The 13,583-nt window shown below is 33.6% G+C and overlaps 2 protein-coding genes and 1 long non-coding RNA gene across 4 annotated transcripts; 2 read left to right on the top strand and 1 right to left on the bottom strand.

The window, feature by feature from the left end:
- Positions 1-33: 33 nt before the first annotated feature.
- On the top strand, positions 34-7,109 carry LOC116348497. Its single transcript, XR_004201819.1, has 3 exons — positions 34-5,976; positions 6,089-6,377; positions 6,505-7,109. It is a non-coding gene; the product is annotated as an uncharacterized LOC116348497 (long non-coding RNA).
- A 947-nt stretch (positions 7,110-8,056) lies between these two features.
- On the top strand, positions 8,057-10,496 carry LOC116348500 (BTB/POZ domain-containing protein 3-like). 2 transcript variants are annotated; one of them, XM_031779520.1, is made up of 3 exons: positions 8,057-8,142; positions 8,244-8,448; positions 8,519-10,496. In XM_031779520.1, the coding sequence occupies exon 3, from the start codon at positions 8,724-8,726 to the stop codon at positions 10,074-10,076; it is 1,353 nt and encodes a 450-aa protein (XP_031635380.1). In that variant the 5' UTR covers positions 8,057-8,142; positions 8,244-8,448; positions 8,519-8,723; the 3' UTR covers positions 10,077-10,496. The 2 variants fall into 2 exon arrangements, with proteins under 2 accessions (XP_031635380.1, XP_031635379.1); XM_031779519.1 differs by having other exon boundaries at positions 8,514-10,496.
- Positions 10,497-11,674: 1,178 nt separating this feature from the next.
- On the bottom strand, positions 11,675-13,395 carry LOC116348509. The gene is made up of 2 exons (XM_031779531.1): positions 13,217-13,395; positions 11,675-13,133 (listed from the first exon to the last, which is right to left on the bottom strand). Exon 2 carries the CDS (start codon positions 13,108-13,110, stop codon positions 11,773-11,775), a length of 1,338 nt encoding a protein of 445 aa, XP_031635391.1. The 5' UTR covers positions 13,111-13,133; positions 13,217-13,395; the 3' UTR covers positions 11,675-11,772.
- Positions 13,396-13,583: the final 188 nt, after the last annotated feature.

Here is a 13,583-nt window from a genome sequence, read left to right as displayed (position 1 = left end):
TTCCCTTGCTTTCTAGTTTTTTATCTCCGTGGCAGTCCAGTCGTTGTCCCAGTCATCGCTTTCCCGTATTGCTGGGAGATTCGTAGTTTTTGGTTGCACGTGATGGATTTGTTTGCCTCCCTTTGGTCGTGTATTTGATTTTACATCTTTTGATGGTCTCGGCTTGGCCCCCTGGTTCTCCCAGTCATTTTCCCTTTTGTAGCAAAGCATTATGTGGTGGGGTCCTCCACAGTACGCGCAGTCCTCGGCGTTGCAAGTCCCGATTTGATGCTTCAACAAACATTTGAAGCAGGATTTGAGTGACCTCACCTCTTTTGTTTCCAGTCAGTTCGTGTTTCTTCGTCTATTTTTGATAACACGATGAACTCCACTATAATGTCCCAGTTTGTAACCGACACGCCTAGTCCCGGCAGTGCTCGAAGTAGCTGGTTGGTCCCGTCCACGATAGTCCTGATCAACTTGAATGTTGGTCGTTGGGTAATTGCTGGAATTTGGAAGAATTTCCTAATATATTCATGTGCGATCTCATCCTTCCTTTCGTATCGTCGTAATAAGTCTCAATAATTAATTACTTGACTTTTAAATCCAGTTTTCGGATTTAAACAAACATAACGGACATTCAATTCTTTTCTCTGGATTTGATTCACCCTTGCCTACCGCTAGCGTTCCCTTTTGAAGTTAACTGGTTTTTTACCATTTAAATCCAATTCTTAGATTTAAACACTTGTGGATCTGGTACCGCCTCGGATGGTGGAATATCAGCTGCTTGTTGAACAGAGCACATTTGAGTTGCATTCACTAGTTATTCATTACTCATTTTTTATTCACTTTGAAACCAATACTTTTCAAAAAATCAATATTTTTTTGTAGTTAACGGTCGTTTTTTAGTTATCAACTTTCTTTTCACTGTTGTCTGTTGTGATCGTCGTTCACGATTGACGTTGCGAGCAGTACCTGATTCACTTTTATATGGATTTGGTTGATTCTGATATTTGATAAGTTGAAGATAATTACAATTTGAATACCATAGTGCCTGTTGTTCCCATGAATATATGTGTAATTTCTATTTAGTTGACTTCGATCTTTAGTAAAGACTTATTTTTGATGATTAGATAGAGATTTGATAGAGATTTGATTGATGATTAGATCGACTCGTGTACGTGTTAATCTCTTTTTCGCAGTGAGATTATGTAACTGCTTCAATAAAACACCTTTGACTTATACTTTTTTAAAGTTTATTTAAAATAACCACTTTAACAATTCTGTCTTAATGACACCCTAGTTTTCCCTATACAAACTCTGATTGCGGGTCAACTTTAGCATTCGTCGAGACAATCAGACTTTGTTTATTTTATATTGTAGTTGCGGGTCAACTTTAGCATTCGTCGAGACAACTACAATATTCGAAGAGATCTGGCTACTTAACTTTACTATGAAAAATACCAGCCCTTTTATACCTAAATTTTGTCTTTCCCACTTACATGAATTACATAGTACGACTATAGCAATTTCGAATTACATGGTCATATTCGGTTCAAAGTCCATGTTTACAATATTTATCTTATACTGTGTTTTGACCGTAAACCAATTTACATATTCTTATATTGACAGTGGTCATGCGATCATAGCGAATGCGATGTAACATGTCGCATAGCATCGCTATGTTATCATTGTTGCCTTTCACTTTTACAGCTTATTATCATATATGTAAACAACGGTCTTCGTTGCTTCATATATGCTTACAGTGTTATTGTGAATTAGCTTAAGACGTACAAATTCCGGTTTTTGAATGTAAACAAACATTGAAATTTTTGGGCTTTTAAATCCAGTTCGGATTTAAACAACTCGAGTAAAGACTGATTTTTTTTCAATCGCATCAACATGAAGGAAAAAAGTAGTGGAAAGAAAAAGAGCAACAAAGTTGTTAAGAAATTTTTTAACAAGAAATCGAAAAATAAATCGTTTGCTAAGAGAAAGAGACATAAAGTCATAAAATTTTTGATTTTAATGAACCCAAAACCGAAACTTATTTTTTTATTGATTTGTGGTTTCTCCATCATTTCTTCTAACATGTATGCGACACGTAAACATATATTCATTAAATTTCACTGGTTCATTATTTTCATCAACAATGGTATATATAATTTTTCCACGAATTTACTTATGTCGTAGTTTGTTAATGCTCGTTCAGGCGGCAAACTTATAAGTTTTTTCTTTGTGTAGGCTTTTTGTGTTGACAATAGAGTCCATATCCATTTTTATACGAGTAAAAAAAAGTTTTAAATTAAAAATCAAAACAATTCATTACATTCATTAACATCAGGCTCTCTATCGAACTACCAATAGATATCACCGAATCACTGCTGATAGTTATCACTGAAGCATTCTTGTTTAATCGACGCTTATTTTCATTGTTCTCATTATCGTTTTTCAAACTTCGTCGATACCTTTTTAGTTCTAATTTTGATACCAATACCGTGTCTTCACTGGTTTCACTTTGTTGACGAGATGTGCTAGGTCGTTCCATTGGTGTTTGTTGTTGTTGTGAATGTGAAGTAAAAGTAGGACTGTTATGAGTAACGACTCAGAGAAGAGTGATCTTTATTGTGTATCAGGTTTACATTGACCGCTCAGAGCTTACATGCTTACGTATGTGTTTACGCTTACTCTTGAGTGGCTGCGGCGCGTGCGTAAGCTTGTTACGACTTGCGCTACATGAAGAAGTACTTGGTCTTTCTGTTCTAGTGGTTGGCCGTTGTTTCGTCATTGAAGTTCGTTTCCGTTTCTTCGTTGGTTCCGGTGTGACCTGACGTCTTTGCCGTAGGTACTCCCGTGGCACATCGAGTGGACAATACATGAACCACGCAATTTGATCCGCAATCCAAGCGAATAGGAATTCACTTAATACTTTAACTTTAACCATTTTACAAAACACTTCTTTGCTGTTTTAAAGTCACGAAGCAACTGATCATAAAAATCATGTAAAACACAAATTCTAACAAAAATATTCGGAATCATAAAACAGAGTCGTAAAAAATTTAATATACATAACATTTTTTTGACACATATGTTCCTTCAATTTCACGATTATAATAATCAATTAAAGGATAAGTAATTGGATTCGTATACACTACTTCACACTGCAAACATGCATTGGAAATAAGTATATAAATATGCGAACACAAAGAACAACAACTTTTTTTTACAAAATATACACATCACTCTGTATCGGATCCAGGTAATGAAAGTAGTATACCTGTACCGGTTCTGACTCACTTTTTGACTGCGAGTCTGTTTAATGGTAAATACTTTGTCAGTGTATTTAAAGAACTGTTTAATAAAAACACTTGAACAATATTAGTTTTTATGCACTTTTATTCTTCACAATATTTTTATTTTATTTTCACAATTTGTTGTCTTAATGACACCCTATTTTCCCTAATTCCTGTTTAAATCTAAGAATTTAAATGGCACTTAAAAACACAATCACATGATAAAAGCTGATGAAGAATAGGGAAGCAAGTAGTGTCTAATTTGAATTGTTATAAACAAAAAGGGAAAATAAAATACGGAAACGAAAAAGGGAAAGAATTTAGTGGTTTTTAGTCAAAATATCAGTTTAAAATTCTCACTGATATAAAATAAAAGAGAGCCAGCTTTAAACAATTCCTTAAGAGCTATGAATTGCGGGTCCGCTTATGCAGAGACAATTCATAGGTCGATTCCGTACAAGTCGCGAGTCAACTTTAAAATTCGTCGAGGCAACTTGTATGGAAGAATGGATCTGGCTATCTGATTAAAATAGCAAATTTGCCCTTTATTTATACTGATTTTTCACAGATTTCTCTTTTCCCACTACAATTATTTTACAGTAAAGTCTTACAGTACAATCTCTTATCCATAGTGTAAACAACAGAAATCTTACTCAATTCGAGGTCATCATACATTTTTCCCGTATTATCAATAATATACATTGTGACGCTCTTAATTAATTCTGGTTTAGTGGCTCAACATACAGCATACTGTATATTGTCGCCCATTCCTCTTTACCTCATTAATATGCATACGCATGAGACTCATCGTTGTCTCATTATCACACGTTCGATCAACACCTCTGTTCATCGCGTATCAATGATGGTGCGTATCATCTTAATCCAGTTTTCATATGTAAACAAAGCATTCGCTCTTACATTTTTGTAACTGGTTTTTTGTTTACCTTTTTAAATTTTTTACTCTTCTTAACTGATTAGCTCTTCAGTTTGAGTTTATATCTGATAGTGAAAACACGTTAGTGATGTCACAAAATGGGTTTTGTGACGCAAGCGATAACCTTCTGGAACCAATAAATCGGCCTGGTTAAAGGGAATGGTATCAACAGAGGACAAACTATCCTCTCCGTCGGAGCACAGGTTAATCACTAAATTAAAATTAAAATTAATGGGAAACCATAAAATAAGTTAAACAAGGGAAATAATAACAATCACTGAAAACTTGATAAAGAATAGGTTAAGGTTTACACATACGGTTTGGATTTTGGCGTGACATTGTTCTTGCTGCTTTGTTGCGATCAAAACACAAACTAAAACCATCGGGCATGTTGCCCCTTTCATTTTTTGTTGTGCCTGTTCATATAAATTCGACTTCTGTGCTTTCATGGCGCTGTCATTAATAGAAAGGATGATATTATAAATTTATACTGCTAATCGGCACAGGTCTTTGCCCTGTATTTATACTGATTTTTTCCAGCTTTCTCTTTTTCCCACTACAATAATTTTACAGTAAAGTCTTACAGTACAATCTCTTAACCATAGTGGAAACAACAGAAATCTTGCTTAATTCGAGGTCATCATACATTTATCCGTATTATCAATACATTGTAACGCTCTTAATTAATTCTGGTTTTCTTACACATAACATTGGCCCTAAATAGCAGCATTGTAATGCTTTACATACTGTGGCTCAATAGGTCCACCTAGTTTCCGAAGGATAAGAGTCAACCTTGTACATGAAAACATCTTCCATCGGATGCCACTTGAGTCCCAGAACCTTCTTAGCCTCCTCGGTTTTAATTCCAACCACTGACGGAGAGGCTTTCTGTTCAAAACGATGATTCCCGTGATAAGTGAGGGAATAAACACTATCTTTAAATTTTACAAACCAAGGTTGATCTGTTTTTGTAACAGACTGAAAACTTGGCTGAATTAAATTTTGTAGATTTGATTATGTACGCACCTTGTTAAAAGTTGCTCATTAATCTTGCCAAAAATTATGTGCAAGGCGCGATACTCGCCGGCTAAGTTTTGGCTCTTCAATTTCGGAAAATCTTTTAATGATTTAAATGATTGAATCGATTTTTATGCGTGAAACTAAGATGATGAGAACGAGAATAACTTAACTAATTTGAATGTGTGCGTGGGAGATTGAGCTTGAGCTTGGTAAACAAATGAGCTTTGAAACAAAAAATGAATTCTTAAATTTTTGTTTTTATTTACTTTTTTTGGTTTGTAATTTTCAATGAAATTTTTTCATTAATTAAAATGTTGAATGATTCCGGCTCAAAATTAGCCAATTTGTATTGTATGCTTATCGTATATGTACACAATTTAAATGTTTTGAGTCTATATATCAATGAATCTAGTATAGGATTTAATTTAGGAAAACTAAAACTAAAATACTATTGTAAGCTTGAATGTAAGAAAAAAATCAATCTATGTGGTTTTCAAAGTGACAATCTTCTTGTCACCAATTGACCATCGAAAGAATTAAGTTCGAGTATTCAGTATGCAATTGACGTGTTGCATCCTTCACATCATCAGAAGTCCAAATGTATTAAAATGGAAACCAAACCATTCCATCATTCACTCTTCAAACTGCTACAAGTTTCGATGTCATTAACACCACCCTTCGACCAAATGCACAAATGCAAAGCTGCCACTCATTCAAGTCCGTGTGGGATCCAATGGCCTATTTTTATCGGTAGGTAAAAATAAATCACTTGACCTAATCAAGTCGAAAGTATATAAAATGTCTCCTTCGATGTTTTTGATGATTTCTAACACAACTGTTTATCTATTTTATTTCTTTACAGATTACATTTCCTTCATCGTATTTCACATATAAATGTGGAGCGACTCAGGAATGGATCGTTGAAAGGTTGAACCCTTTGAACCCAAAAAGAAGAATGACAAAAATACTGTATGAAAAATATACAAAAACCAACGGACCCATGACATCAAATTGGATTTTTCAATATCAGTGGCGAAATGACCAATAGTTGTGGAAAGCAGTCAAAATCTGTTCCAGTCCGTGCAGTTCACCAAATCTGTGAGTTGTAGATTTCAAATCATCTCCGAATTGATATCAACCCACGCTTATCGGTGAGTGAAAATGACATCTAATTTATAAAAAGGTGTTGTTTTTCTTGCAATTGAATTGGCACAGATAAAAAAGTATTCATTGATTTATATGGGTTTTAAAACAATTGTATTTTTTTTATATTTACAGATCACATATCCTTCCATCGTTTCTCATTGAAGCGACTCAGGTATGGATCGATCACCAACGGATAACCCTAACATCGAAAAGTTGTCGGTTAAACATTAAATGAACATGACAAGAGTAAATTAAATCAACGAACATCAATTTGTTTCTGAAATTCGGACAAAACGAAAATATACACATAAAATACGAATATTCATCAATTCTTGATTAATGCAACAACAACGCGGCAAAAACATCAAAAGTCACTTTGAAAACGCATACAAATAGAAAATAGGCTAAATAAATTAATTTTGGATCATACAAACATTTTACATGATTTTAATGAATGCTGCACGATTTCCCGATTTTTTTTCCCCAAAAAACAATTTTTCCCGAATTTTATCGAAAATCGTATGACATTTTATGAGAAACATATTTTCAGGAAATCGTGCCGCATTCCCTTTTAATATAATGTAATGACGTTAAATTAGTTTAATTTTTTAACTACTTCACGAATTGAACCACTTTTGTTCAATGTTCTTTTAAGTTCAAATAATAAGAAAATAGACTAAAAACGTTGAATAAAAAACAAAAAACGTTCCCATTTTTATCAAGAATTAAAACCAAATTACTGAATTACATCTTTCATTAAAAACAAAAAAAGAAAAACGATAGCATACCTGGAATAGTAATTTTATAATTTATAAGATATTTTTTTCGAGTTTAAATGTTCATTCAGCTTTCTTTTTAATTTTCTTGTAATTAGATTAATTTTCAGATCCAAACAAATACTTCATCATATGATATAATCCTCTTGGATCGTGTTGCAACTGGCATTGTGTTTCCTTCGCGATTTTTTATTAGTAACAATGTTGCAATACTTACATTTAGAACCATTACAATATGCCTGTCTGTAATCTTATTTGAAATTCCGTAAAAATTAAATACAAACAAATGTAATTGTTTCATAGAGATATATGAAAAAAAAAATCTTTTTTTATTCATTTTTCTTGAGATGAATTTCAGAATTGATAGAAGTCCATTGAAGAAGGTCAACGTTTATTACATAAGGTAAGAAAAGCTTGAAATATTGACATGAATTGTTTTTAAGGTAATGAAATCTTGTCTCCTACAGCTTTTCACGTTTTGATCTAATTTTGACCTTATTTGTTCTGAAAATGGTAAGTATTGAAAGATTATATGCGAAACTACATCGTAATTTCGATTTTTTCTTCTTTTTTTTCTGACTGAAATAAGTAGAATTGTGATTTTTATCTCTTTTTCTTGAAAGAAAATATCACTTTTAATGTGCGTTTCATTATTCAATCGAAATATGATAATCAGACTCAAATTCCAATAAAGAGGAATAAAATTCTTTACTGAACAAAATATTAATTGCTGCACTTAAAAGGCGTATTATTAAACCACAAAAAGTGCTCAATAAAAATTGTTGGTTCGAAATACAAATAGAAATTCCATTCCAACGGTCTTTTTCGTAATTTTGAATTATCGAACCCTGTACCGTGAGCTCAGTGAACGTCGTGAGCTGTCATCATACAATTTAAAACAACAAATTGTTTACAATTCCATATACATACCGATACAACAATGCGAGTAATTCACAACGAATATTCAGAGTAAACAACATTCAGAGAAAAATTCGTAAATACTCACAACTTTAATATTTTTAAAATAATATATATTTATTTTGCTATAATTTCTAATAATATCCCTTGCCATCATGAAATTCTCTGATTTCATAGTGGTGGAAGAGCGATTGACTGAACGATGGCTGTTTACAAACATTTACAATGACACATTCTGTCATTCAAAAGTCAGACGAACGAAGTTCTTTGTTTATATATATTCACTGTTCACCACAAAGCCGGCGTAATTGGGCGCAAAACTAAATTTAACTGGAATTTTGGCTGGAATTTCATCGGAAACACTAAACAAAAGATAATTTGGGTAAAAAATCTATGCTATTTAAACCAATTCGCTCTGTTTATAATTTGATATTTATTTTTATTTAGTCTAGCTATTGGTTGTGATAAATTGTCGGCAGAGATCAAAGGGAATTAAATATTGGAAAACATCCACCAGTTGCCGGAGACGATTTGATTGCTTAAAAATTTGATTAAATTCTTCGTCACTACAAAATTTCGTTAAAATCAATACATCACCGCACACGAGCGCGAAAAGTAACAAAGAAAAAAAAACGATTGTGTTTATTGCGCCGCAAAATGGAATCACCGTCAACAAAACGTAAGCGATTCGAAAGTGGTGTTGTGATTGAAGATCAAGTGGCAACCGCTAGCAAAAGTGGATTTGCATCGAAAATATTTCGTCGACAATATTTAGATGAAAAAACAGCCGATGTTTACTTTATATGTGGACCGACAGAGGAACGTGTGCCGGCTCACAAAAGTGTGCTATCAAAGGCAAGCGATCCATTTGATCGGATGTTCTACGGCCCAATGGCTGAAACGGGCGATGTCAAATTGCCGCACACCAATCCAGACGCCTTTCGTGATTTTCTTCAATTTTTCTACTTGGACGAAGTGAATTTGAACATGGATTACATTGTTGACATAATGGATCTAACGAATAAATATTGCATGCCCGAGTGTTTGGTGGTGTGCGGCAGTTTTTGGGCAAAACATTTGACATTCGACGATATTTGTTGCGCATATTATTGGGCGATTTTCTATCAAGAACCGGAATTTATTGAGTTTTGCGAGCGTAAAATAAGCGCCTATTCACAATTGGTCTTTAAATCTAATGGTTTTTTGCACTGCGACTACATCGTTCTCAGTCATATTCTTGAGCTGGACTCGTTGTTGTGCGATGAAACAATTGTATTTGAAGCGTGCATGGATTGGGCTCAAAATGCTTGTGTACGTGATGGATTGAATCCAAATGACACGACCAATCTACGGATCAAGCTCAAAGATTCACTCTATAAAATTCGTTATTGTTCCATGACGGTGAAGGAATTTCGTGAACATATGGATACATACAATGATCTTTTTACCGATGTTAAAGAGTATGAAGACATCATTCGGATGCTATCGGGATCGAAGAATCTGAAAACGGGACGGTTCAATCCGAATCCACGGTCGACAAACATTTTTCAGTGGGACGACAGTCGTGTTTTTAAATGCAAATTAATAAATAACAACAATTCCTCCGTTTTTAGCTCTAATAAGCCATTACTTTTGGGCGGATTTTATTGTGCACCCATTTCAGAGGCGACAAACTGGCGACATACTCAAGTTGATATGACTATTACCGAAGAACCAAAGACGGAAAATTCAGAGAAAATATGTCCCAAAATTATCGTTAGCAAACAAATCAAATTGGACGCAAAAGAAGAAACTTATGTGGAATTCGCTGATACCGGCACTCCCATTATAATCAGACCCGAATTCAAGTATCGCATCAATTTCAAACCAATCACAACAGGATTGCCGTTCTTGATAATTAATCGAATTCGAGAAATTAAACTTGACGATGAAACTATTATGCAATTCCCACAGGAAGACAACGATGAAGATCGAGCGATTATCAAACGATTCAATTTTAATCGATTATAAGTCAGTCATTTTGATGGAAATCATTACTCTTCCACACACACACATATATAAATACTTTAGTTCACAAACCCTATTAATTTACTAGTATTAAAGCCAGAAATTTTTTATGTCGACTTTTCAGTCTATTTTGGTTTGAATTTAACATTTTTTCTAATTTACTGCTTAAAATTAAATTCAAGTGAGATAAGACGGATAGTACCGTTCAGCTTGAATGCTTTAAAATCTTTATTATAGATATTTTTAATAGAAAAGCGTATTTTTCATGTTACATGACTCATGTTGAACTAGTCATCAAGAACTCAATGAACAATGTTCTGTAACCTGAAACATACATTTTAAATTTCTTTCCCATACGCGAAAGTAAAATCTCAAAATGTTGTACTTAATTTGCATTTTTATAATATTTTTACTTTTTTTTAGTCGAACACGATCAAATACGTTGTTTTTCAGACATTTTCTCATTTTATTTCAATTTTTACACTATTTTTTTTTTTTTGCTTTACAGTAATTTTGTAATTAATTTTTTCAAGAATACCTCAATAAAGTTTTAAACACCAAAGAGTGTTGTTGTTTATTTAGAAAGAGAGTGAAGAATTGAGAGACACATAGGATATCAAAGAAAAACAGAGGCAGACACACACACACAAATCTATTGTATCTTTCTGAAGGAACGAGAGAAAGATAAAATGAGACGGTAGCTGAGAGTAGAAAGAGAGACACAGAGATATGCACGAAGAGAGTAAAAAGAGAAACGCATAGACACGGAAGAATATGTGGAGAAAGTACATACATACCGAAAATAATATCTAAAAATATTTTTTATCACTTTTGTAATACGCTTCTGTTGCATTTTTATTAATTGTTCACTTTTGGTGTTTGTAGTCTCATTATTCATTAAATTTGCTTTGGGTCATTGTCATTTGCATGCACTTAATGCAAACTGTGTTATGCATACCATGGTGATATCATCAAAATAAAAACAAATCGCTGAAAATAGCTTGTTGACTCTGTGGTTACGCGAGTGCAAGCGAAAGAACGGAAATTAAGGCTATAACAGTGAGACACAACGAAAATGAGTAGAATAAGAAAATGAAATAAAATATCACTTGTTGATCGCAGACGCAGGTCATATTTCCAAATGCCACGTAAATATACACAATTTGCTTATCTTATTCATTTTTATTGATGCAAATCAGATTATTTTCGTCGCGGTTCTTCCGTCGTACATATATGTATGTGCGAGTCACACGAAGCATTTTCTGTAGAAAACAGATCGAGGCATATGCCGTACACATCGTATAAAGAAACATTTCTTTCAATTGCTTCTACTGCAGATTCTCAGCGAATTTTTCTCTCTTTCTTCAAAGTCATGGCCAAGCCAAATTAGGTAACTTATCAAAAACTGGAAAGATGATGTTATAAATAGACTCATCAAACATTTATTTTATAATTATTTATTTTATTTGTATAATTTTGGATTTTTATCGCTAATCACAACTTTAATACAGATTTTTGAAATTCGGAACCGAAAATTCAACGCTTTTAATTTGAATATGATAATAACAATATTTATTAAAAAAATTGAATGGAATTATATGAATTGAAGAAAATTTTTGTCGGAAAAAATTGATTCAATTTCGTTGTAAATTTGCCAAATTTTTCGATATTTTATAAGGTAAAAAATGATGGAAAATCATCATAACGTAATGATATCGCAAAACTTTTTCCCATTGGAATTTTTCTTTTGTTCGAATGTAACCCGATCGCCGTCAATGGTCGTCTTCCAATGCTCGCCCAGTTGTTCCATCAATTGATCGTGAACGCTTTGATCATCAAGTGAAAAGCTGAATTTTTGCGATGTATTGCATCCGTCCAATAATTTGATTATTTCATCACCGGTAAAATGTCCATCGAAAAAATTGACTTCGATCACCGAATGGGCAACTTTAAGGATTTTCAATAATGAATTGACGAATCCTTTAGACGACGATGTGTAAATGTTAAGTTTGATCAACGATGTATGTTTGCGAATGAAATCTCTGCATTCATCAGTCGGACAGCATGCAATCAATGTGAGCTCTTCAAGGTGATTGAATGTCACTGGCATTTTTCCATTCAAGTGTATCAAATTGGTTTTGAATTGTTTGACACTTTTGAAATTGACTTCCTTCTCTGATGTTTTTTCAAATCCTTTCGGCCAGTCAATATCAAGACTTTCAGCGTATTTCATGTGTTTTGCGACTTTTTCCAGAAATTTCATATCAAATTGTCCGCAGATGCCAAAGTGTTTGAGATTTTCATTGTATTGTAACGCTTCGATGACATTGTCCTCGTTGAAGCAAAATTCACTGTCAACTTTCACAGCCAAATACTTCAAATCGCGAAAATAGTCTTCGATACAATCGCGACTGGCCAAACGATTGTTGCAGCTCATGTCCAAGTGACGCAATTTCGGAAACCAAATGTTGAAATCAGTTGTATAGCTATCCAATCGACAGTAGGAAAATTGAAGTTTTGTCACCTTTGCAAAGGGTTTTTCGAATTTTTCCAATGGTCCATCGTTCACACTCGAAATTTTCAGCTCAATCAATGTATCGGCACAGAATTTGTTGACATATCGAATGATTTTGGCACGTATCAACGGATTAACACTGTAAAAATCGAGATTTAATGCGGTAATTAGGTGGCCAAAGCAGCGTAAAAATTTTAAAGCAGTTAATTTGTTGAAAATTGATATGGTGTCGCCCATTTCAACCAATTGATTTGATGATGACTCGTCATCAACACGAATCAAATTCACCAATTTATTTGCATAATCTTCCATGTAAATTGATTCGGCCATCGATTTTAGCTCAACGTTTGCGTCGACAGCTTTCAGGAGATCGATTAGGGCCATGTCCTTCAAATCACTTTCAATCGATTTTTTGGCATCTTCAGACACAGACAATTCTTTGAACTCTTGATGGATTCGCTTGCTTGGCAATTCATCGATTTCATCACTTGAACGCTTTGCAGCCGGCCTTATTTCGCTCATTTTTTTTTTTGGCACTTGATCGTCTAAACCAAATTGAATGGAAAACAAACGATAATTACTTTTACAAAACTCCCTTACACATTTACAATAACCAAAATAAACTCACATTTTGTGTAAAAAGAATTGGTGACAGCTTCAATTTTACGCACATCCAGTGTGGAAAAGGTATTTAATGCAATAAATTTTGAAAACTTTTAGCAGGAAATCATGCAAAAAGTAGTTTCTATGATGAAAACATACGTGCAGGACTGACGGACGAATAAAAACACAAACACATGTCTGATTCATGCCACTTTTCTGCAAGAAATGTCAAAATACAAACGTCATTGTGTCTGTGTGATAAATTTCGACTGTATTAGTGAACGGTGTACGGCACATCTTACTAGGTGAAATATCAAACCTTGAAATTAATTATGTGACAGAACATTCATGTTTATAAATTCAATACATTGCTTTTTATATGAATGAACAAT

Source organism: Contarinia nasturtii, unplaced genomic scaffold (genome assembly GCF_009176525.2).
Source record: "Contarinia nasturtii isolate CC-2019 unplaced genomic scaffold, AAFC_CNas_1.1 Cnas_scaffold_2489, whole genome shotgun sequence".
Classification (NCBI taxonomy): domain Eukaryota; kingdom Metazoa; phylum Arthropoda; class Insecta; order Diptera; family Cecidomyiidae; genus Contarinia; species Contarinia nasturtii.
This window is presented reverse-complemented; position numbering and strand designations above follow the sequence as displayed.

Bases quoted from the DNA above. Each gene is read 5' to 3' on its own strand.
- LOC116348500 (XM_031779520.1), top strand. From the start codon at position 8,724: ATGGAATCACCGTCAACAAAACGTAAGCGATTCGAAAGTGGTGTTGTG.
- LOC116348509 (XM_031779531.1), bottom strand. From the start codon at position 13,110: ATGAGCGAAATAAGGCCGGCTGCAAAGCGTTCAAGTGATGAAATCGAT.